This window comes from Corythoichthys intestinalis, chromosome 6 (assembly GCF_030265065.1).
Source record: "Corythoichthys intestinalis isolate RoL2023-P3 chromosome 6, ASM3026506v1, whole genome shotgun sequence".
Lineage (NCBI taxonomy): Eukaryota > Metazoa > Chordata > Actinopteri > Syngnathiformes > Syngnathidae > Corythoichthys > Corythoichthys intestinalis.
Window position 1 is genome coordinate 39,193,318 of NC_080400.1, and position 23,698 is coordinate 39,217,015.

The window sequence follows — 23,698 nt, forward strand, 5'->3', positions numbered from 1 at the left end:
GACCAATTTTGAAGACGATCCAACTATTTTCTTCAGCGACAAGGTCTCAAATGTAAATCGATAAAATTTCACATTTGATCCAAAATTTCTGGCTTCCAGTTGGGTTTGGAATATGGGTGCAAGAGACTTTTTGGAGCAGTTTTGCACAATGTATCGACTCGCCAAATTTCATCGTTCTACGTTGAAAAAACCTAATAGGAAAGGCCTTTTTGAAAATTTCAAGGGGGCGCCACTGAGCCATTTTGTTAAATTTTTTTGTAGATTATCAAAATTTACGCAAAGTTGCATGTATGTGCAAATTTTGGTGAGTTTTCGTGCATGTTCAGGCCTCCAAATGTAGACTCCAACTGTGAACCGATAAAAATTTCACATTTGATCCAAAATATCCGATTTCCTGTTGGATTTGGAATATGGGTGCAAGAGGCTTTTTTGAACAGTTAGGCATAAGGTATCTACTCCCCAAATTTCATTGCTCTACGTTGAAAACCTGAGAGGAGAGGCCTTTTTGAAAATTTTAAGGGTCAAGGGGGCGCCACTGAGCCATTTTTTGACATTTTTTCAAAACGACACAAGATTATCGAAATTTACGCAAAGCCGCACGTTTGTGCAAATTTTGGTGACTTTTCGTGCATGTTCAGGCCTCCAAATTGGCCATTTTCATTTGCCCTGAAAAAAGAAGAATAATAATAATAACTAGCCCTGCAAGCAGGACTGAACGGGCCCTCGCGTATGGCGCAACTCGGACGTCAAACAAAGTCGAAGGGCAGGCAGGTCGGGGCGGTGGCAGTCGACAACAGACAGATATCCAGGCAGATATATTGCATGTCTGAATGTTCAGAATTAGTGGGGAGAGAAAATGGCGACGGTCATTATGACTTTCCTATGGGACCCCTCTGCTTTAACAAAACAAAATTGTTTATTAGGCACCTGAACACGGTCATTATGACTTTCCTTTTGGACCCCTCTGCTTTAACGAAACAAAATTGTTGATCAGGCACCTGAACACATGTCTTAAGGCTCCGCTGATTCAGGTTTGAGGTCAATTGATTTTTGACCCTGAGAAGCAGGAGCCTTTCTATTTAATTAAAAGTGTGTTTCCTGTTCCCACTAGGGGGCGCCAGGCGTAATGAGTAATATTTCAATAAAGTCATGTGCAGGCTGAAATACTTCACATTCATGCCAAATATGAAAAAGATTGCACCTTCAATCAGGAAGTTATTACCGTATTTTTCGGACTACAAGTCGCACCTGAGTATAAGTCGCACAAGCCAGAAAATGCCCAACAAAGAGAAAAAAAACATATATAAGTCTTACCGGAGTATAAGTCGCAATTTTGGGGGAAATGTACTTGATAAAATCCAACACATAGAACAGATATGTCATCTTGAAAGGCAGTTTAATATAAAAATACAATAGAGAACAACATGCTGAATAAATCTACAGTGTACAGTGCATAAACAACGAAATGCGAATATACTGTCCTCACCAGGACGCTACCGCTCGGTCCTGGCTATATACAGCGAACTCCAAAAAGACAATGCTGGACGTCCGCATAATTTGTTGAATCAATTTGGTCCTCGATAGCAAACAGGTTCACATCAACGTAAATAAATGATAATTAGGTACTATTGCAGCAATAACATAACAGATTAGCATGCGTTCGCTAGCATTAGCACACCATTCAAACAACCACACAACTGGCTGTAAGTGTCCGCTCGCGGGTGGAAAACACACAACAACAACAGAAAAGATGATACACGCAGGCGTTGCCTCTGTAGAGATATTTTAAAAGCATAAACAATGAACGTAGCTTCGCAGCCGTCTTTCCCTCTCGCTAACTCGCCCACTCACTCACTCACTCACTCACTCACTCACTCACTCACTCACTCACTCACTCACTCACTCACTCACTCACTCACTCACTCACTCACTCACTCACTCACTCACTCACTCACTCACTCACTCACTCACTCACTCAGAGCTACGTAGCTGTCTGTCTTCTTCTGGTGTGCGAGCGCTCTTCTTCACGTAAACAAGTGCGAGTGCGCTCCCAGGTGGGCGTGAAAGCGCCACAAACTAAATGCATCCATTTCAATTTAAAAAAGTCAATTATACAATTGAACATACATTGCCAAAGGCAGAACGCGAACGTGGCCATAGCTATTAAGAGTTATTCAGATAACTATAGCATGCTAACAAGTTTACAAAACCATTAGTCCAAAACACCAAAATAACATGGGAAATTTTATCATAATGTGTTAATAATTTCACACATAAGTCGCTGCTGAGTATAAGTCGCACCCCAAAGCAAAATATGAAAAAAACCGCGACTTATAGTCATTTACTGAATTGTATTGTCAAAAATAAGACACATTTGCTCCCCTGGCCAGGAAAGGGCCGTGAATGAAATGTCACCATTTTGATAACCTAACATCTCATATGTGTCAATAATAGTCTGACCAATTTTGAGGAGCATTCAACTTACTGCCTCGGCGTAATGGTGTCAAACGTGCATGCTGGTTTTAGACAAAAATGCCATGTTGTGCAAGATTCAATCCCTAATACCCGATTTCCTGTTGGGTTTGGAATATGGGTGCAAGAGACTTTTTGGAGCAGTTTTGCACAACGTATCCACTCCCCAAATTTCATCACTCTACGTCGAAAAAAACTAATAGGACAGGCCTTTTTTAAAAATTGAAGGGGGCGCCACTGAGCCATTTTATGACATCTTTTGGCAATGTTGCTAAATTCATGAAATTTACATGAAGCCGCATGTATGTGCAAATTTAGGTGAGTTTTCGAGCATGTTCAGACCTGGAAATTGGCCATTTTGTGACAAAATGCCGAGGGTCTTTTCACTTTCCTGTTTGGGTACTGCTACATCAACGAAAACTCAATATTTTTCATCATATACCTAAAGACATGTCTTAAGGCTCCCCTGATGCAGGTTTGAGGTCAATTGATGTTTTTCACCAGGAGGAGGAGCCTTTCTCGTAAAAATGGGTGTTTCCTCTTCCCACAAGGGGGCGCCAGGCCTAATGGAAAATATTTCAATGCAGTCGTGTTCAGGTTAAGACACCTTACACGCATGCCAAATATGAAAAAGATTGGACCTTGTATCAGGAAGTTATTAATCATTTACTGAAATTGGCGCGTTGCCAAAAAAACACCCGACTTTGGTACCCCGCCCAGGTTAGGCCCGTGGACGAAAACTCACCATTTTCACAACTTAATATCTCATATGTCTCATGAAGACGTACACCGATTTTGAGGAAGATCCAACGTACTGGCTCGGCGCAATGGTGTGAAACGTGCATGCTGGTTTTCGCCCAAAATGCTATGTTTTTCAACATTCAATGCAAAATATCCGATTTCCTGTTGGGTTTGGAATATGGGTGCTGCAGACTTTTTGAAGCGTCTCTGGACAACGTATCCACTCCCCAAATTTCATCGCTCTACGTTGAAAAACATCAAAGCAAAGGGCATTTTTAAAATTTCAAGGGGGCGCCACTGAGCCATTTTTTGATTTTTTTAAAAAACGTTGCTAAATTTTCGAAATTTTCGCGAAGCCGGATGTATATGCAAAATTTGGTGAGTTTTTGAGCATGTTCAGGCCTTCAAATTGGCCATTTTCATTTGCCATGAAAAAAAAATAATAATAATAATAATAATAACTAGGCCTGCAAGCAGGACTGAACGGGCCCTCGCAATCTAGCGCAACTCGGACGTCACGCAACTCGGACTGTGTGCAGGTCAGGCTGGTGGCAGATCCTCCTCTCTAATTATCTCATTAGAACTTACATGCTCGAAAGTCGCCTATTTACATTCCCACACCCAAGAGATAAAAACCCCTATTGGAGAGAGTACTACAAAAAAGGAGCCACTACTGAGCTGTGCAGCCAAGCCCTTATTCAAAACCCAAAATTAATCTTCTAACTCGGCCAATTCGACCAAGTGTGCCAAATACTGTGGCTCTATAAGCTGCCTGAGTCTCTGAAAAAAAATATTTCCTTTAAATGGCGAACAAAGGGTCGTCACGGCAACAGACAGAGACACGTGGACATGGGCCGTAAATAAGTATTTTAATAGGTCTTGAAACTACAATGACCAACCTGAAAAGAACTGAACATGTATTGGAAAAACGAGTGACTTTCTATTGCCACTAGTTGGCGCTGTAGGTTTGATGCAAATGACCCCTACAAGGCCCTTCAGGGTATGACTCTCAACAAGCACGGGAAGTTTGCCGCAGATATGTTGTATATCTGCCGAGTTATGACTGTTCAAAATTTTTGGAGAGAAAAATTATTGACAGTCATTTTCACTTTCCTGTTTGGACCCCTCCGCTTCAACGAAACTTCAATATTTTTCATCAGGCACCTGAAGACAGGTCTTAAGGCTTCCCTTATGCAGGTTTGAGGTCGATTAATTTTTTCCCTTGGAGGAGGAGTGTGTCACCGTAAAAAAGGGCATTTCCTGTTCCCACTAGGAGGCGCCAGGCACAAATGGTAAATTTTCAATCCAGTCGTGCTCAGGCTGGTATACCTCACACACATGGCAGATTTAAAATAGATTGAACGTTGTATGAGGGAGTTATCAGTCATTTTCCGAATTCGGTGTTTTGGCGAAAAAATGGCAGACTTTGGCACCCCGCCCAGGTCAGGCCCGTGAATGAAAACACACCATTTTGATAACTTAAGATTTCATATGCCTCATGAACAGTCTCGCCAATTTTGAGAATGATCAAACTAATTCCCTAGGTGCCAAGGTGTAAAATGTGCACACTGTAAATCGATAAAAAATTCACATTCAATCCAAAATACCCGATTTCCTGTTGGGTTTGGAATACGCATGCAAGAGACTTTTTGGAGCAGTTTTGTACAAGGTATTGACTCTCCGAATTTCATCCATCTACGTTGAAAAAACCTAAATGGAGAGGCCTTTTTGAAAATTTCAAGGGGGCGCCACTGAGCCATTTTGTTACATTTTTTCGTAACGTTGCAAGATTATTGAACGTTATGCAAAGCCGCATGTATGTCGAAATTTTTGTGAGTTTTCGTGCATGTTCAAGCCTCCAAATGTAAACTCCTACTGTTAACCGATAAAAATTTCACATTTGATCCAAAATACCCGATTTCCTGTTGGATTTGGAAAATGGGTGCAAGAGACTTTTTGGAGCAGTTTTGCACAAGGTATCAACTCCCCAAATTTCCTCACTCTATGTTGGAAAAACCCAATAGGAAAGGCCTTTTTTAAAACTTCTTTCTGTCGCCACTAGTTGGCACTGTAGAGTTGATGCAAATGACCCCTACACGAACCTTCAGGGTATGACTCTCAACAAACACGGGAAGTTTGGCGCAGATATGTTGTATATCTGCCGAGTTATGACTGTTCAAAGTTTTTGGCGAGACAAATTGTTGACGGTCATTTTCACTTCCAGTTTGTACCTCTCCGCTTCTACAAAACCTCAATATTTTTCATTAGGCACCTGAACACATGTCTTGAGGCTCCCCTGAAACAGGTTTGAGGTCAATAGATTTTTTTCCCTTGGAGGAGGAGCCTGTCTCGTAAAGAAGGCCATTTCCTGTTCCCACTAGGGGGCGCCAAGCCTAATGGGTAAAATTTAAATGCAGTCGTGTTCAGGCTGGGATATCTCATATACTTGCTAGAAATGAAAAAGATTGAACGTTGTATCACGGAGTTTTTAATCATTTTCTGAATTTGGTGTTTTGCCCAAAAATTGCCAACTTTGGGACTACGCCCAGGCCAGACCCTTGGATGAAAACTCACCATTTTGAAAACTTAAGATCTCATATGTCTCCTGTATAGTCTGACCAATTTTGAAGACGATCCAACTATTTTCTTCAGCGACAAGGTCTCAAATGTAAATCGATAAAATTTCGCATTTGATCCAAAATTTCCGACTTCCTGTTGGATTTGGAATAAAGGTGCAAGAGACTTTTTGGAGCAGTTTTACGCAATGTATCGACTCACCAAATTTCATCATTCTACGTTGAAAAAACCTAATAGGAAAGGCCTTTTTGAAAATTTCAAGGGGGCGCCACTGAGCGATTTTGTTAAATTTTTTTGTAGATTATCAAAATTTACGCAAAGTTGCATGTATGTGCAAATTTTGGTGAGTTTTCGTGCATGTTCAGGCCTCCAAACGTAAACTCCAACTGTGAACCGAAAAAATTTCACATTTGATCCAAAATATCCGATTTCCTGTCGGATTTGGAATATGGGTGCAAGAGGCTTTTTTGAACAGTTAGGCATAAGGTATCTACTCCCCAAATTTCATCGCTCTACGTTGAAAACCTGAGAGGAGAGGCCTTTTTGAAAATTTTAAGGGTCAAGGGGGCGCCACTGAGCCATTTTAAAAAATTTTTTCAAAACGACGCAAGATTATCAAATTTTACGCGAATCTGCACGTATGTGCAAATTTTGGTGACTTTTCGTGCATGTTCAGGCCTCCAAATTGGCCATTTTCATTTGCCATGAAGAAAGAAGAATAATAATAATAATAATAATAATAATAATCCTTTGCATTACAATAGGGCCTTCGCACGCCTAGTGCTCGGGCCCTAATAACTAGGCCTGCAAGCAGGACTGAACGGGCCCTCGCAATCTAGCGCAACTCGGACGTCACGCAACTCGGACTGTGTGCAGGTCAGGGTGGTGGCAGATCCTCCTCTCTAATCATCTCATTAGAACCTAACATGCTCGAAAGTCGCCTATTTACATTCCCACACCCAAGAGATAAAAACCCCTATTGGAGAGAGTACTACAAAAAAGGAGCCACTACTGAGCTGTGCAGCCAAGCCCTTATTCAAAACCAAAATTAATCTTCTAACTGGGCCAATTCGACCAAGTGTGCCAACTATTGTGGCTCTATAAGCTCCCTGAGTCTCTGAAAAAAAAAATTTCCTTTAAATGGCGAACAAAGGGTCGTCACGGCAACAGACAGAGACACGTGGACATGGGCCGTAAAAAAGTATTTTAATAGGTCTTGAAACTACAATGACCAACATGAAAAGAACTGGACATGTTTTGGAAAAACGAGTGACTTTCTATCGCCACTAGTTGGCGCTGTAGGGTTGATGCAAATGACCCCTACAAGGCCCTTCAGGGTATGACTCTCAACAAGCACGGGAAGTTTGGCGCAGATATCTTGTATATCTGCCGAGTTATGACTGTTCAAAGTTTTTGGAGAGAAAAATTGTTGACAGTCATTTTCACTTTCCTGTTTGGACCCCTCCGCTTCAACGAAACTTCAATATTTTTCATCAGGCACCTGAAGACAGGTCTTAAGGTTTCCCTTATACAGGTTTGAGGTAGATTGATTTTTTCCCTTTAGAGGAGGAGTGTGTCCCGTAAAAAAGGGCATTTCCTGTTCCCACTAGGAGGCGCCAGGCACAAATGGTAAATTTTCAATCCAGTCCTGCTCAGGCTGTTATACCTCACACACATGCCAGATTTAAAATAGATTGAACGTTGTATGAGGGAGTTATCAGTCATTTTCCGAATTCGGTGTTTTGGCGAAAAAATGGAAGAATTTGGCGCCCCGCCCAGGTCAGGCCCGTGAATGAAAACACACCATTTTTATAACTTAAGATTTCATATGCCTCATGAACAGTCTCACCAATTTTGAGAATGATCAAACTAATTCCCTAGGTGCCAAGGTGTAAAATGTGCACACTGTAAATCGATAAAAAGTTCACATTCAATCCAAAATACCTGATTTCCTGTAGGATTTGGAATGTGTGTGCAAGAGACTTTTTGGAGCAGTTTTGCACAAAGTTTTGACTCTCCAAATTTCATCACTCTATGTTAGAAAAACCTAAATGGAGAGGCCTTTTTGAAAATTTCAAGGGGGCGCCACTGAGCCATTTTGTTAAATTGTTTCGTAACGTTGCAAGATTATCGAACGTTATCCAAAGCCGCATGTATGTGCAAATTTTGGTGAGTTTTTATGCATATTCAAGCCTCCAAATGTAAACTCTTACTGTGAACCCATGAAAATTTCACATTCGATCCAAAATACCCGATTTCCTGTTGGATTTGGAATATGGGTGCAAGAGACTTTTTGGAGCAGTTTTGCATAAGGTATCTACTCCCCAAATTTCCTTGCTCTATGTTGAAAAAACCCAATAGGAAAGGCCTTTTTAAAAACTTCTTTCTGTCGCCACTAGTTGGCACTGTAGAGTTGATGCAAATGACCCCTACAAGAACCTTCAGGGTATGACTCTCAACAAACACGGAAAGTTTGGCGCACATATGTTGCATATCTGCCGAGTTATGACTGTTCAAAATTTTTGGCGAGACAAATTGTTGACGGTCATTTTCACTTCCAGTTTGGACCTCTCCGCTTCAACGAAACCTCAATATTTTTCATCAGGGACCTGAACACATGTCTTGAGGCTCCCCTGAAACAGGTTTGAGGTCAATAGATTTTTTTCCCTTGGAGGAGGAGCCTGTCTCGTAAAGAAGGCCATTTCCTGTTCCCACTAGGGGGCGCCAGGCCTAATGGGTAATATTTCAATGCAGTCGTGTTCAGGCTGGGATAGCTCATATACATGCTAGAAATGAAAAAGATTGAACGTTGTATCACAGAGTTTTTAATCATTTTCTGAATTTGGTATTTTGCCCAAAAATGGCCGACTTTGGGACCACGCCCAGGTCAGACCCTTGAGTGAAAACTCACCATTTTGAAAACTTAAGATCTCATATGTCTCCTGAATAGTCTGACCAATTTTGAAGACGATCCAACTATTTTCTTCAGCGACAAGGTCTCAAATATAAATCGATAAAATTTCACATTTGATCCAAAATTTCCGGCTTCCTGTTGGGTTTGGAATATGGGTGCAAGAGACTTTTTGGAGCAGTTTTGCACAATGTATCGACTCGCCAAATTTCATTGTTCTACGTTGAAAAAACCTAATAGGAAAGGCCTTTTTGAAAATTTCAAGGGGGCGCCACTGAGCCATTTTGTTAAATTTTTTTGTAGATTATCAAAATTTACGCAAAGTTGCATGCATGTGCAAATTTTGGTGAGTTTTCGTGCATGTTCAGGCCTCCAAATGTAAACTCTAACTGTGAACCGATAAAAATTTCACATTTGATCCAAAATATCCGATTTCCTGTTGGATTTGGAATATGGGTGCAAGAGGCTTTTTTGAACAGTTAGGCATAAGGTATCTACTCCCCAAATTTCATTGCTCTACGTTGAAAACCTGAGAGGAGAGGCCTTTTTGAAAATTTTAAGGGTCAAGGGGGCGCCACTGAGCCATTTTTTGACATTTTTTCAAAACGACACAAGATTATCGAATTTTACGCAAAGCCGCACATATGTGCAAATTTTGGTGACTTTTCGTGCATGTTCAGGCCTCCAAATTGGCCATTTTCATTTGCCCTGAAAAAAGAAGAATAATAATAATAATAACTAGGCCTGCAAGCAGGACTGAACGGGCCCTCGCAATCTAGCGCAACTCGGACGTCACGCAACTCGGACTGTGTGCAGGTCAGGGTGGTGGCAGATGCTCCTCTCTAATCATCTCATTAGAACATAACATGCTCGAAAGTCGCCTATTTACATTCCCACACCCAAGAGATAAAAACCCCTATTGGAGAGAGTACTACAAAAAAGGAGCCACTACTGAGCTGTGCAGCCAAGCCCTTATTCAAAACCAAAATTAATCTTCTAACTGGGCCAATTCGACGAAGTGTGCCAAATATTGTGGCTATATAAGCTGCCTGAGTCTTTGAAAAAAAATATTTCCTTTAAATGGCGGATAAAGGGTCGTCACGGCAACAGACAGAGACACGTGGACATGGGCCGTAAATAAGTATTACAATAGGTCTTCAAATTACAATGACCAACCTGAAAAGAACTGGACATGTATTGGAAAAACGAGTGACTTTCTATTGCCACTAGTTGGCGCTGTAGGGTTGATGCAAATGATCTCTACAAGGCCCTTCAGGGTATGACTCTCAACAAGCACGGGAAGTTTGGCGCAGATATGTTGTATATCTGCCGAGTTATGACTGTTCAAAGTTTTTGGAGAGAAAAATTGTTGACAGTCATTTTCACTTTCCTGTTTGGACCCCTCCGCTTCAACGAAACTTCAATATTTTTCATCAGGCACCTGAAGACAGGTCTTAAGCCTTCCCTTATGCAGGTTTGAGGTCAACAGATTTTTTTTCCTTGGAGGAGGAACCTGTCTCGTAAAAAAAGGCATTTCCTGTTCTCACTAGGGGGCGCTAGGCCTAATGGGTAATATTTCAATGCACTCGTGTTAAGGGTGGGATGTCGCACATACATGCCAGATATGAAAAAGATGGAACGTTGTGTGAAGGAACTATTAGTCATTTACTGAATTTGTCATTTTGCCGAAAAAATGGCCGACTTTGGCACCCCGCCCAGGTCAGGCCCGTGAATGAAAACACACCATTTTGATAACTTAAGATTTCATATGCCTCATGAACAGTCTCGCCAATTTTGAGAATGATCAAACTAATTCCCTAGGTGCCAAGGTGTAAAATGTGCACACTGTAAATCGATAAAAATTTCACATTCAATCCAAAATACCCGATTTCCTGTTGGGTTTGGAATATGCATGCAAGAGACTTTTTGGAGCAGTTTTGTACAAGGTATCGACTCTCCGAATTTCATCCCTTTACGTTGAAAAAACCTAAATGGAGAGGCCTTTTTGAAAATTTCAAGGGGGCGCCACTGAGCCATTTTGTTACATGTTTTCGTAACGTTGCAAGATTATTGAACGTTATGCAAAGCCACATGTATGTCCAAATTTTTGTGAGTTTTCGTGCATGTTCAAGCCTCCAAATGTAAACTCCTACTGTGAACCGATAAAAATTTCACATTCGATCCAAAATACCGGATTTCCTGTTGGATTTGGAATACGGGTGCAAGAGACTTTTTGGAGCAGTTTTGCACAAGGTATCGACTCCCCAAATTTCATCACTCTATGTTAAAAAAACCTAATAGGAAACGCCTTTTTGAAAAATTCAAGGGGGCGCCACTGAGGCATTTTGTTACATTTTTTCGTAACATTGCAAGATTATCGAACGTTATCCAAAGCCGCATGTATGTGCAAATTTTTACGAGTTTTTGTGCATATTCAAGCCTCCAAATGTAAACTCCTACTGTGAACCCATGAAAATTTCACATTCGATCCAAAATACCCGATTTCCTGTTGGATTTGGAATACGGGTGCAAGAGACTTTTTGGAGCAGTTTTGCATAAGGTATCTACTCCCCAAATTTCCTTGCTCTATGTTGAAAAAACCCAATAGGAAAGGCCTTTTTTAAAACTTCTTTCTGTCGCCACTAGTTGGCACTGTAGAGTTGATGCAAATGACCCCTACAAGAACCTTCAGGGTATGACTCTCAACAAACACGGAAAGTTTGGCGCAGATATGTTGTATATCTGCCGAGTTATGACTGTTCAAAGTTTTTTGCGTGACAAATTGTTGACGTTCATTTTCACTTTCCTGTTTGGACCCCTCCGCCTCAACGAAACCTCAATATTTTTCATCAGGCACCTGAACACAGGTCTTAAGGCTCCCCTGATGCAGGTTTGAGGTCAACAGATTTTTTTCCCTTGGAGGAGGAACCTGTCTCGTAAAAAAAGGCATTTCCTGTTCTCACTAGGGGGCGCTAGACCTAATGGGTAATATTTCAATGCACTCGTGTTAAGGGTGGGATACCACACATACATGCCAAATATGAAAAAGATTGAACGTTGTGTCAAGGAACTATTAGTCATTTACTGAATTTGTCATTTTGCCGAAAAAATGGTCGACTTTGGCACCACGCCCAGGTCAGACCCGTGAATGAAAACACACCATTTTCAAAACTTAAGATTTCATATGTCTCCTGAACAGTCTCACCAATTTTGAAGATGATCCAACTAACTCCCTCGGCGAAAAGGTCTCAAATGTGCACCCTGTGAATCGATAAAAATTTCATATTTGATCCAAAATAACCGATTTCCTGTTGGGTTTGGAATATGCGTGTAAATGCTTTTTTGGAGCGGTTTTGGACAAGGTATAGACCCCCCAAATTTCATTGCTCTACGCTGACATACCCTAATGTTATAGGCCAATTTTAAAATTTCAAGGGGGCGCCACTGAGCCATTTTGTTATATTTTTTTGCAACGTTGCAAAATTATCGAAATTTACAATTTTCCGGACGTATGTGCAAATTTTGGTGACTTTTCGTGCATGTTCAGGCCTCCAAATTGGCCGTTTTCATTTGCCCTGAAAAAAAAATAAATAAATAAAAAAAATAAAAATAATCCTTTGCAAAACAATAGGGCCTTCGCACGTCTAGTGCTCGGGCCCTAATAATAATAATCCTTTGCAAAACAATAGGGCCTTCGCACGCTCAGTGCTCGGGCCCTAATAATAATAATAATCCTTTGCAAAACAATAGGGCCTTCGCACGCTTAGTGCTCGGGCCCTAACTAGCCATTAGTATGGTATTATTTCACGTGAACGTACCTCATAAGTATTACTTAATCTTAAATAACCATTACTGAATGTTTTTTGGACCCTTATTGTAAAGTGTGCCACATGTGTCCCTTAACTAAGAAATTATAAATGCTTAAGTCGCCCCCCCCCCCAACCCTTAACCTTAATTAACCATTATTGAATGTTTTTTGGACCCGTATTGTAAAGTGTAGGACATGTGTCCCTTAACTAAGAAATTATAAAAGCTTAAGTTAACAAACCCTAACCCTATATAGGCCTATACAGTATATATTTTTAAATTTTACCAAAGTATTATTTACTGTCTGGTTATGCATTAACTAATGTTTATTAATATATTACTAAATAAGGGATCATATGAATTATTGTAATGTTAAACATTATTGTCTTAAAATGCATTTAACTAATGCATTAACTCATGTTAATTAATATATTAATGAATGTTAGATAAGGGATTAATTTATTGTAATGTTATTTGAACATGAGTTATTGTCTAAAAATGCATTAACTAATGTTAAATTAACGGACCCATATTATAAAGTGTTACCAAGGAGTGAATACTAAAAGTTTATCTTGCTAATACTACAGTAAGACTAATAATGTCCCACTCCACTGGATTTAAAGCTGACAAAAGCATATTTTTTTGTTCGCTTGCTCTGTCCACAACCTTTGCGCCCTATATTCCTGTCAAACGCCACGGAAAGGGGAGAGGAGGAGGGACGTGCACATGAATAGAGGGTTCAAGCTAAGCCTCAGGGCTGACTGAGCAAAGCTGGCCAGAGGAGGAGATTACATCCTTTGAGGTCAGTGTAGATACCTCACCAACAGAAATAGGATTCTCTTCTTCTGCAAATCTGACCTAAGGGCAGGGGAAGGGGTGGTCATTCCTCAAGGTGAATCTAAAGCCTGGCTTGGATTTAGACACACTGGTATAAAGACAAAAGTATTACAGCAGTATATGAATTTAATAAATCAATTCAAGTTTTTTTTATTGCAGGCAATTTAACATGCTCCCACCCACTCTTGGGGTGCATTATTCATCGAAATCAGATATTATCAGACTAAAGAGAGGCACTTTTTCATTCTTACCATATAGCACCCGCACATGATTGCTTTATTGCTACAGCTGGCACACGCATGCATGCGTGGAGCATGAGGATCAAAGCGCTCCTTAAAAGTAGAGCAAGGAAAATTTGTGACAAAACTGCACATGCACCCATCTAGAAAATTGGAAGAATAGAGCGACCATAAGTATTAGTGTTACACCGACACCATTTTTTGGCCCCAATAATGATACCTGGCTGTGGTGTAATGGCCGATAGCGATACCATAGTGATACCACTTTGTTTGAAATATATATGGTGGTTAACACAGACAAGACTGAAAAAGAGCAGTTTCTGCTCTTGCACCCCTCTTTAAAATAAACTGCTGTATCTTAAGCCAAAAGAACTGTTGTGTTTGATAGAACAATATGTCTATATGCTGCCATAGCAGATTCATGGGTCATTAAGCCCCCGAACTAATTTTAAATTTACGTTTACAGACGTCGCGCAACCACTTTTGATTTAACCAAGCCATAAAAAGAAGCCAAGTGATTATATTTATTATTCAAAATGTCTGTCATTTTGAGCTTAGAATCATTGATGTTTTATATTAGCTTAAAAAAAAAAAAACTAACAAATTATTCACTCCCATATTTTAAACTTTTAAACAAATTACGTCACAATAAAAAAAATACTGTTTGTAAATAAGTCACGGATATACCTCGTAACTATCGCTTTATTTTATTTTTTTTGGTACTGTCGCATTTTCCACAATATTTTAAGTAATCGATGAAAAAGAAAAATTGAAGGGAAAAAAAATAGTTTAAAAGGGTAATATATGATGAAGAAAATATCGACCACTCCTTGATACAGTGTGGCAAATAAGTAGTCATCCACTCATTGTGCAAGTTCTCCCACTTGAAAATATTAGAGAGGCCTGTAATTGTCAACAACCCTCCCAGTTCAAATGGATTGGACGTCTACTAGTGATAAACTCATTCCAATTCACAGCAGAAGCTTGTTTTTCTGTTTTTTAGTTGTTTGTAGAATATCCTAGAATTTTGATTCCCTGACCAATGTATCGATAATCGTATCGCCATATTGTCAGATCGTTATCGTATGGTACCAAAAAGTTCCCACTCCTAGTTTTTACAGCCATTCCAGAGCAGCGATTCCATTACAAAATGCCTATTCAAACAAGTATTTGTCTCTATGAACTTCGAAGGTGAGATTTCGGGGGAACTTTGCTTAGAATGTGTCCGTCAGATTTTGTTTAGAATTCTACAGTCGTAATTATTCTCTAAACCAAGCTATAAACTAATATATTGATATTGAATCAATTTGCCTTTACCAAAATGAAATGAAATGATTTATTAAACCCAGCCAATCCTAAAAGCAAAACAAAAACACACAAAAAAACAATTTCTATGCTACATGTGTTAACACTTCATAGTGTAAAATGCAGTATAAACTGAAATAGTTCCAGACCGCCGACATTTTCGTCTCGTAGTTTGTTTTTCCTACATAAGAAAAATCTGCCCCAGAATTGGTTAAGAGAGTCTATTGGCCCGCTTTCATTGGTCTGGAGCAGGCCAATAGCGACAGCTGCTTGGCATGCTAAGTGATCACGTGTCATCACACAACAGAGTGTAGTGAGTAGAGGTGTGCAAAATTTCCGATTCTTAGATTATTCGCGATTCGGCCGTGGAAGATTCGAGAACGATTCACAAACATCCAAATTCCGATTATTGAAATATGCCAAGTAAAGCGGAAGTACAACACACTCAGCGCGCCGCGCGGTCTTCGGGACAGAACAGAGCGAGAGTAGCTAAACATCATGCTTCTCATTACCCGGCCCCTCAGGTAATGCCAATGCTCAACTCACGGCTCTAGCTCAACTCATGCCACGAGATAAAAAAATAACAACATACCTGACTGCTGCTGAAAAGCTGCTGCAAAGTACAGCCACATAATGTTACGGTAGATATAATTTATATAGGACTAGATGCATTATAGATTCGGTAGCGTAAGCAGCATATCTACAAAAAGCTAGATACGGGCGTTAGTAAACGGCCGCCATCTTAAAGCAGTACACTTCCCTGCAAGGCTGTTGTAGCGAACCTTCCAAGCAAACCTAATTAACTTTTTATCTAAAATACTCCTAAATCGGTAAAATATTGACTTGAATCTATCTTTAAAAAAGTTTTAAAACTTTCACATGTGGAAAGTAGACAAAAGGGAAATTATGGAATAACGGGAGCAATTTTAACAAATTTAACGGTTGATTCACAACATTAAATTAATTGAATGTAGTTTAAAGCTGCTGATACAGAATGGGGACTGGAGTTTTTTTATTTAATGTTATTTTTGTATATTTGTTTACTGCTGTATGCGAACTTGATACTGAAATAGTAGTTTGGTTTAGCCTGAGAGTATTTTTGAACAATTTTGGAAGTAATGTACAAAACTTTATTAAAAAAAAAAAAAAAAAAAAAAGAGGGAGGTGCATCAATAATCGTTTTATAATCGAATCGGAGCCTCTGAATCGTAATCGTAATCGAATCGTTAGGTGCCCAAAGATTCCCAGCTCTAGTAGTGAATGTCAGGATAAAAAAAAAAGGCTGTGGTCAAGTGTTATAATACTGGACCGGTAAATGGTATCGGCACCCTCTTTGTTGGTACTCGCCGGTACCGATACCACCATTTCAGGCTGGATCAGCCCCCCCCCGCCAATACTGCTTTAAGTATTTGAAGCTGTTAGTAACGAAGGTGTCAAGTGTGTCTAATGCAACTGTTAACTCAATGGGTGCCAATGACGACAAACTTTCGCTGACAGCCCTCCCAGTTCAAATGGCTTGTACGTTGACGATTGATCAATTAATTTGAATTCACACCAGAAGGATAAAAAGAGCCACATGATTGGCCGTTTATCATCATCATTGGCACAGTCATGTGAAGGTGAGAGAATGGAAATCTTTTCAATAAATTGTACCATGAGAATGAGTTTGTTTTGAGTTTTGTTTCTTGTTATAGTTATTACTTAGTATTAGCATTGTTTTCGTCAACGAACACTTTTTTTCATGATGATGACAAAACGATAACAAGCTAAAAGCGTGTTTTGGGAGACTAAAACAGACGAAAATGCGCAATATTTTCAGTCAAAAGTTCACAATGTGACATTTTATATGTAGTTAGCCTGCATCGTAGCAGTGTTCGGTTGAGTCACTCATTTGATGTGCTGTGCCCCCCCACCCCCAATTTGCCAGTGTCCTCTCAAGGCTTGCACGCACGGTAAGATCTGTTTTCTTATTTTGGTCAGAGAAAAATCCAATACTGCTGTTGCCTTTAAAAGTGTGCTGAGTGATCATTACACACTAAATGCAACTTGTAACATTAGCAAAGCATTCGCATTAGCCTAATACTAACGGCGAGCGTCCTCCTAAACTCTCGGGCACCTTTTTGGCATCCAGATGAGTATAATTCATCGAAAATAGGTAGTTTTCATGCTAAGTGTGTATCATCACCAAGTTGGCGTTGCCCTTGTAGACGCTACAATATGCTCGTCTGTCAATGTACATTCGAAATAGTTGGAAACCTTTATTATTTATTTTTGGCGTCAATTTTTGAAATTTTACAGATGACAATTTTAGTAAATGTCGACTTAAACTAGACACTTTTTTTTTTTCTTGAGTTTTCGTCAACGAAAACTAGACGAAGACAATCACATTTTGAGATGACTAAAATAAGACTACAACTAATCAATATTATCATCTATAGGACTAAGATGAAATTTAAAAGGGCTGCCAAAAACAACACTGCTTTGTACGTGGGGACTGACAATAAATAGGAGGAGATCAGGAGAGCGAGAAAAAAAAAAATTGACAACTGTATACTGTACTTCCAATCTCGTGTGAACAGCAATGAATGAAGCGTTTTCATTTCAACACAACAGTTGCCATTAAAAAGCGTTATAAAATACGTATACTGAACAAAAATATGTAACATGCCATATCCATAGATTTCATAACCTATTGACATGACATGAGAAACTGCTGCTGATTCGTAGGGGGCCTATTTTCAAAAACTTCAAATTCAAATATTTTCAAAACCAAAGCTGCTACTGACCTCAACCAAAACAGGCACCTACCTTAGCCAAAAACGAGTCTACCTTATAAAATCCCGATTAATTATTTTCTATATACTGTATGTATAACACAACTTAAAGTGGCTATAAAAGTCTCAGATTTTACATTAGATGAATAAAAATCACCAAATGCAGAGATAATCACCTATATTTTCAGGATCAATAGCAATATTTAATATATCATATCAGTTTTTGACCAAAATAGCATTTTTTTTTTTATTTTTATTTACTACAAGTTTTCAACAGCTAATAAATCACTTAATTTAACATCAGAAACTTAATACTTGAGGAAAACATGCAGAATCAATTATAAATAATATGTAAATAGATAATTCTATATACAATTACAACTTATTATAGAATAGGATAGCCCTTTATAATCATTATACACTATATACTGTTAGCGAATGTAAGAGTTTTTCTGATGAAAATTCTTGTCAATAAATGCTTAAATCCCCAAATTCTTCATAGATATGGACGTAAAACAGTCTCGATTCTTGGTTAAAAGCAAAGAAACCGTGCAGTTAGCGTTTATTTTACGTATATCGTCGAAGTACAATGCTACTCTGTTGGCGGATGAGGCAAGTGGCCGCCCGACGTAAACAGCTTTTCTGGCGAAAATTCTTATGAATAAATGCTTAAATCCCTGAATTCTTTATAGATATGGACGTAAAACAGTCTCAATTCTTGGTTAAAAGCAAAAAAAAAAAAAAATGTGCAGGTAGCATTTATTTCACGTAAATATTGCCAACTATGAGACTAGTCAGTTACGAAAATTAGCTGCCTCCATGTGTAAACGAAGAAAATTCCTGAGAATAAATGCTTCAATCAAGCATGCATGGTACGAAAAATATTTACCTTGAATCCTCGAACAAATCACACCTGAAACAACCCTTCCTGTTTGTATGCGGTACAGCTTTCATGGTTCTTCAAAAATCCAAGCTTAAATCTGATATGAGCGTGTGCAGTCTTCGGCTATGACTAAATGAAGCTTGGCCCCCTCTGATAAGGCGTTACACAAAGAATCACGACGTGTCACGTCAATAGGTAATGAAGTCAATGCCATATGTAATATGTATGATATTCCCAAAACAAATAATAAATTTCCCTTCTGAACCAGTTATATAAACACATTTGGTATGAACTACAAAAAAGTATGTCCAAAAACCTTTGAATGAAAAAACTCCAATTCCCAACATCTTATTCCCCAGAAGTATAGGAGACTGTATTTCGCAGAGGGGAATTGAGTCCTGATATTCATTTCCAGTTGGCCCAGTACTTATGTGTTCATGTACAGTAATGTACTTAAGTGTTTAACTCAAGCTCTCCTTGATATTCCTGGACACCGTCTCTCTGTTTTGTATTCCAGGAAAAATTCTCAGACATTGATTCCCTTGATCGCTGTCGCCCATCATCACCACACCCAGGTTGAGCTCACAATACTCGAGACTTCCGAATGTGATCTTCACATCACTCCACACTCTTTGCCCTCTACCCTCAGTCTGTCGCTTTTTCATATCCCTTTTATCACTCTCCTCCCTACCTCCCCCTGCTTTGCATCTTGCATCTCTTATTGCCTACTTCTGCTTCCTCTTGCTGTCTGTTGTAAACAGACACCCCCATTGGGAGAACGAGGAGAGACGATAGCAGGGGGAAAAAAGGACGGATCAATTTGCCAGCGAGGGAGGAGAGCATTCTTTTGATGGATAGCCATGTAACCTGCCTAGGAAAAAGAGATGGCTCTAATGGCTGAGTAATGCAGCTGCACAGCACTGTTCGCCTTTCGACTCTTTTTCGCTCATCCTGACCAAATGTACTGCACTTCTCTAAATAGAGGTTACAGTAAAACCTTCGGCAACAGAGACTGCATATAGTGTGTCAGGTCTTTGCTGTAGTTTTCCTATAGCCACTGCCCTAATAAAGCCATTTGCTCTTTTCATCTCAGATTAATGGGTCAGCTCTCATCAAAGTACAAAGCAGAGACCGTTTTGTGTAAGGATTGTCAGGAAAGTGTCAGCGCAAGAGAGAGAAAAAGAGAGGGAGAGATTTCCCATGGGGGATGGGGAGGTGGCAGGGACTGATGCAGCGTGTTGCTGATGCTGCATTGGGGGTTGTGCTTGGATGGGGACTAAACACTTGGGCTCAGAAAGAGGTAGTCTTGGTCAAAAAAATAAAGATCAACTAAACGATTGATATTACTGAACTAAAATGGATTAGAATCTCTTTCAACATACCTACTTGGCTTCGACACGATGGTTTCACTTTCAGATCATTTGTTAGCTCTGGAAAAAAGAAACAGGTTGAAGAAAAGTCAATATTGGACATCATGTTATAGTGTCAATTATGAGCCAAAATATCTTTTGAAAGTAAGCACTGACATTTCAATTGGCTTTAATATTTTCAATTACAAGTTAAACGATGCTGGGTGCTGCTCCAAACACATTTCCTACAAGTTCATATATAAATAGTGAAGCTAAATCTGAAACTTTTGCATTAAAGAATCACTGTCAGAGACTTGGCCAATATACATTACTCGTCAAAACAGTTTTTATTGCGCTCTGACATAAAGCAGCAGCTTTATGAGTATTGCTCACTGAAATCAATATGTGCTTAAAGAAAAATGCTGCTGATGCACTATTACAGGGTCTCTGCAGGTTTCAACAAGCCAAATTCTTTTTAAGAATTTTAAAGACCATAACGGAGCCAATTTAAAGCCCATTTCACATCAATACCAGAAAAAAGTACAAAAGACTTGAAGGAAAATTAGACGCCCGTAATTACTTGCAAAAGAAATACATTTATTCACAGCTCTTTAACATTGTAATACAAAATGCTTAACCTAAATGTAAACAGCAGGAATTTCTCTGTTGTGAATCAAGACTTGTAAACTCTAAAGCCAATGGCCACTTACCCATGGATGCAAGTACTGTAATTCGGGTCTGATTAAAGTTTTCTCCACTGCTATGTTAAGCTGTCAACACACAACTGCGCGTTCGCAGCAATAGCAGGTAGTTCCGTTTTGTAGTCAAAAATCAAAACATTTAACTGAGAGACTGAAATTTATGCACGTTCTAAATAAAGGAAAGTCAATAGACTAATACCTTTCACTGTTGTATTTAAGACCATTTATTTTAGGAGAATTTGAGACATTTTCACGCCTTAATGATTTAAAAAAACATTTTTTATGAAGACTTTTTAAGACCCCGCGGAAACCCTGTATTAAAATGCACAATCTTTAATGACAGAAGGAGAGTTCCACAAATTATGTTAGGTTAAAAGTAAGATGATGCATTAGTTTTTGAATACACTACATGAACAAATAACAAGTGAAACACCCCCTAATAAACCAACCAGGGAACTCTGAGCACAAAGTAATTTTCCATGCTCACAACTTTGAAGCAACAGTACAGGAAAAGAAAATTAGTCAACGTGTTCCCATATAGACAATGTCTACATCTGTGTGATTCGTAAATTGGTTCGTCAAACTTCCAAGCAAAATGGGGAAAAAAAGATTTTTGGACTAAACCGTGATTGGAATAGACATTTTTGGCCAGCTTATCCACATTTCATCCTAGAAACATCTGGGAGCCTTTGGGTGGATTATATCTGATGCTCGACAAACACCACGACTAATGCGCTGTGCTTTTGAAAATTATGGATGGATTAAAGTAGCACATAATGCTGCAAGCATGACTTGACAGTCAGATTTTCATAGATGTATGATGATAGGTCTCATGCAGCTTTAATTAACTAGAAGATTTAAATGACTGCTGCGCCCTACTTCAGGGCTCAACAAACAGAAAGGCATGGTTTATGTACTGTACTTCAACTCTTACTAGACAAAATGTGATTTGCACTCATTTCTATCACCTGCACAATCCAAAACAATCAATATACTAGTAGTTGTGTAAAAGAACAGTGAATCATACAGTACATACAGTTTGAGCAGTGAAAATTAAAATGGGACAAAAATGAGTAAATTGCTAAATTTCAGATAGTTTTTCAATGCAATGATTCAAACTGGACCACAAAATTTCAAATTACTGTAATTTTGTATTATAAGACTACTTTTTTCCTCCACTTCGATCCCTGCAGTTTCTACTACAGTGGAGCTTATACAGTGGTAACTCGACATAGGATCGTTTCGACACACTATCTTTTCAACATCCGACGTAAAATTTACTTGCCAATTTTATTTCTACATCCGACTACATGCTGGAAATACGATGATCTATGACAGCGCCGCAGTTTGCTTTGCCGCACGACGAACGCAAGGCAGATTTTCTTGTGAGAGAAATCAACAGGGGTTCCAACAATGCTAGTGCAGGTGGCGGGGGGGGGGGGGGGGGGGGGGGTTAAAAGGTGATGCTTACTATTTAAACAAAGATGAAAATGATATAAAAACATGAGCGTGGGGTGCGCATCCATGAACTTGCTCGACAATACCGCTGTAGAATGTCTAATCTCGACGGGCCTCTTTATAAGTTAAGGTGACAATTATTGTGGAAACATCGCCAGGTTTTTAATCATTTATTCTATCAACCTACTGTCCCTCACAGCTGAACAAAGTAAACAAAGTGAAAGTATAAAGTCCCATCTCACTCGGGCTCACTCTGTCAAGTCAGCAACACAATGAATTCAGGTACACCACAAAAACACATTCGCCCCATTCGAACCCGATTCGTTACATTATTACAGGTATTATTACATTATTCCAATTTTTATTTATAATTTGCTTTGCTCTGTGTAATTGCTGTAGTACTAGTAGTATTTATTAAGGATTAAGGAGTGTAGGTTTTCGGGCTGTGGAACGAATTAATGCAATTATGTATTCTCATGGGAAAATCCTGTGCGACAAACGACCATTTCAACTTACAAACGAGGTCCTGGAACAAATTAATTTCGTATGTAGAGGTATCACTGTATATGAATTTTTACAGGTTAATGAGCTGCATGTTTTTTATGCAAATATATCTGCTGCTTATACAGTGTCTGGTTTATACAGGGGTGCTGGAAGTCACTCACAGCAGGGGGTGCTGAGGATCTTTCATTTTTTCCCCATTCAAAAGCAGTAGTTTCGGTCCAAATTGGTCATGAGCGTGCATTTTCTCCATACAGCAAGGCCGGCCCAGCCTGTACGCAGACTGTGCAGCTGCTTAGGGCCCCTGACCACTGGGGGGCCCCCAATCTGGCAACCTCATTTTGTACGTTGTTAATAGAGCATCGTGAATAATGTGGCACGCATTGCCGTTTATCTACGCAAACATCCATTTTCTTGTCATTACAATCTGGCAACCTGGGGAGTGACGTTGAACCTGCTTTGCGATGACTGGTGCTCAAACTTGCTTGAAAAATAGATGAATGAATATGTCGAAAAGAATTTATCCTTCTGGAGCAGAGAAACTAAAAATCTGATTAATATACAAAATATGGACGTATGGGTTGGATTGCATGTATGGGTTTCACGGTACACTGTAAGGAAATGGTGGGCAAAAAATATGGGCCCCTTGGCATTATTTTGCTCAGGGCCCCCAAATGGGCTGGGCCGGCCCTGCATACAAGTCATGCACAATGGCAGTGGCTATGGCAACACCAAGAGGTACTGCAGCACCCTCAGCACCCCAACACCCACCCCCTGGGCTTATATGTAAACGAATAAGAGGACTTAGTAGGTGTGGCTTATAGCCGTGTGTGCTTAATAGTCCAAAAATTATAGTACTGTGTATATATATATATATATATATATTTTTTTTAAATTCAACAACGAGTATAGAAGTTCAGCATTCATTCATCATTTGAACCACATCACTAGAGTCGTGGGGGTGCTGGACCCTATCAATTAAGGTTAATTTGTTTTGTCTCCTTTTGATCGCAATATTTGTCACACTGCCATTATTCATTCTTTCACATCCCATTGTAATAAACAGAAATCAAATGTGTACTATGAGTTTTCATGCATGTGTGTGTACTGCTTTGGCACTAAATGAGTTAATCATCCAGTGTC

At 39.4% G+C, this 23,698-nt stretch overlaps 1 protein-coding gene across 3 annotated transcripts in view; it reads right to left on the minus strand.

Annotated features, from left to right (window-relative positions):
* Positions 1-23,698, minus strand: part of ccdc92ba (coiled-coil domain containing 92Ba) — a 114,264-nt gene that overhangs the window by 80,846 nt on the left and 9,720 nt on the right. For all 3 annotated transcript variants that reach the window (XM_057839515.1, XM_057839513.1, XM_057839514.1), the window contains one exon: positions 19,929-19,976. In XM_057839515.1, the coding sequence (XP_057695498.1) occupies positions 19,929-19,976 (48 nt within the window). The remainder of the gene's footprint in view (positions 1-19,928; positions 19,977-23,698) is intronic.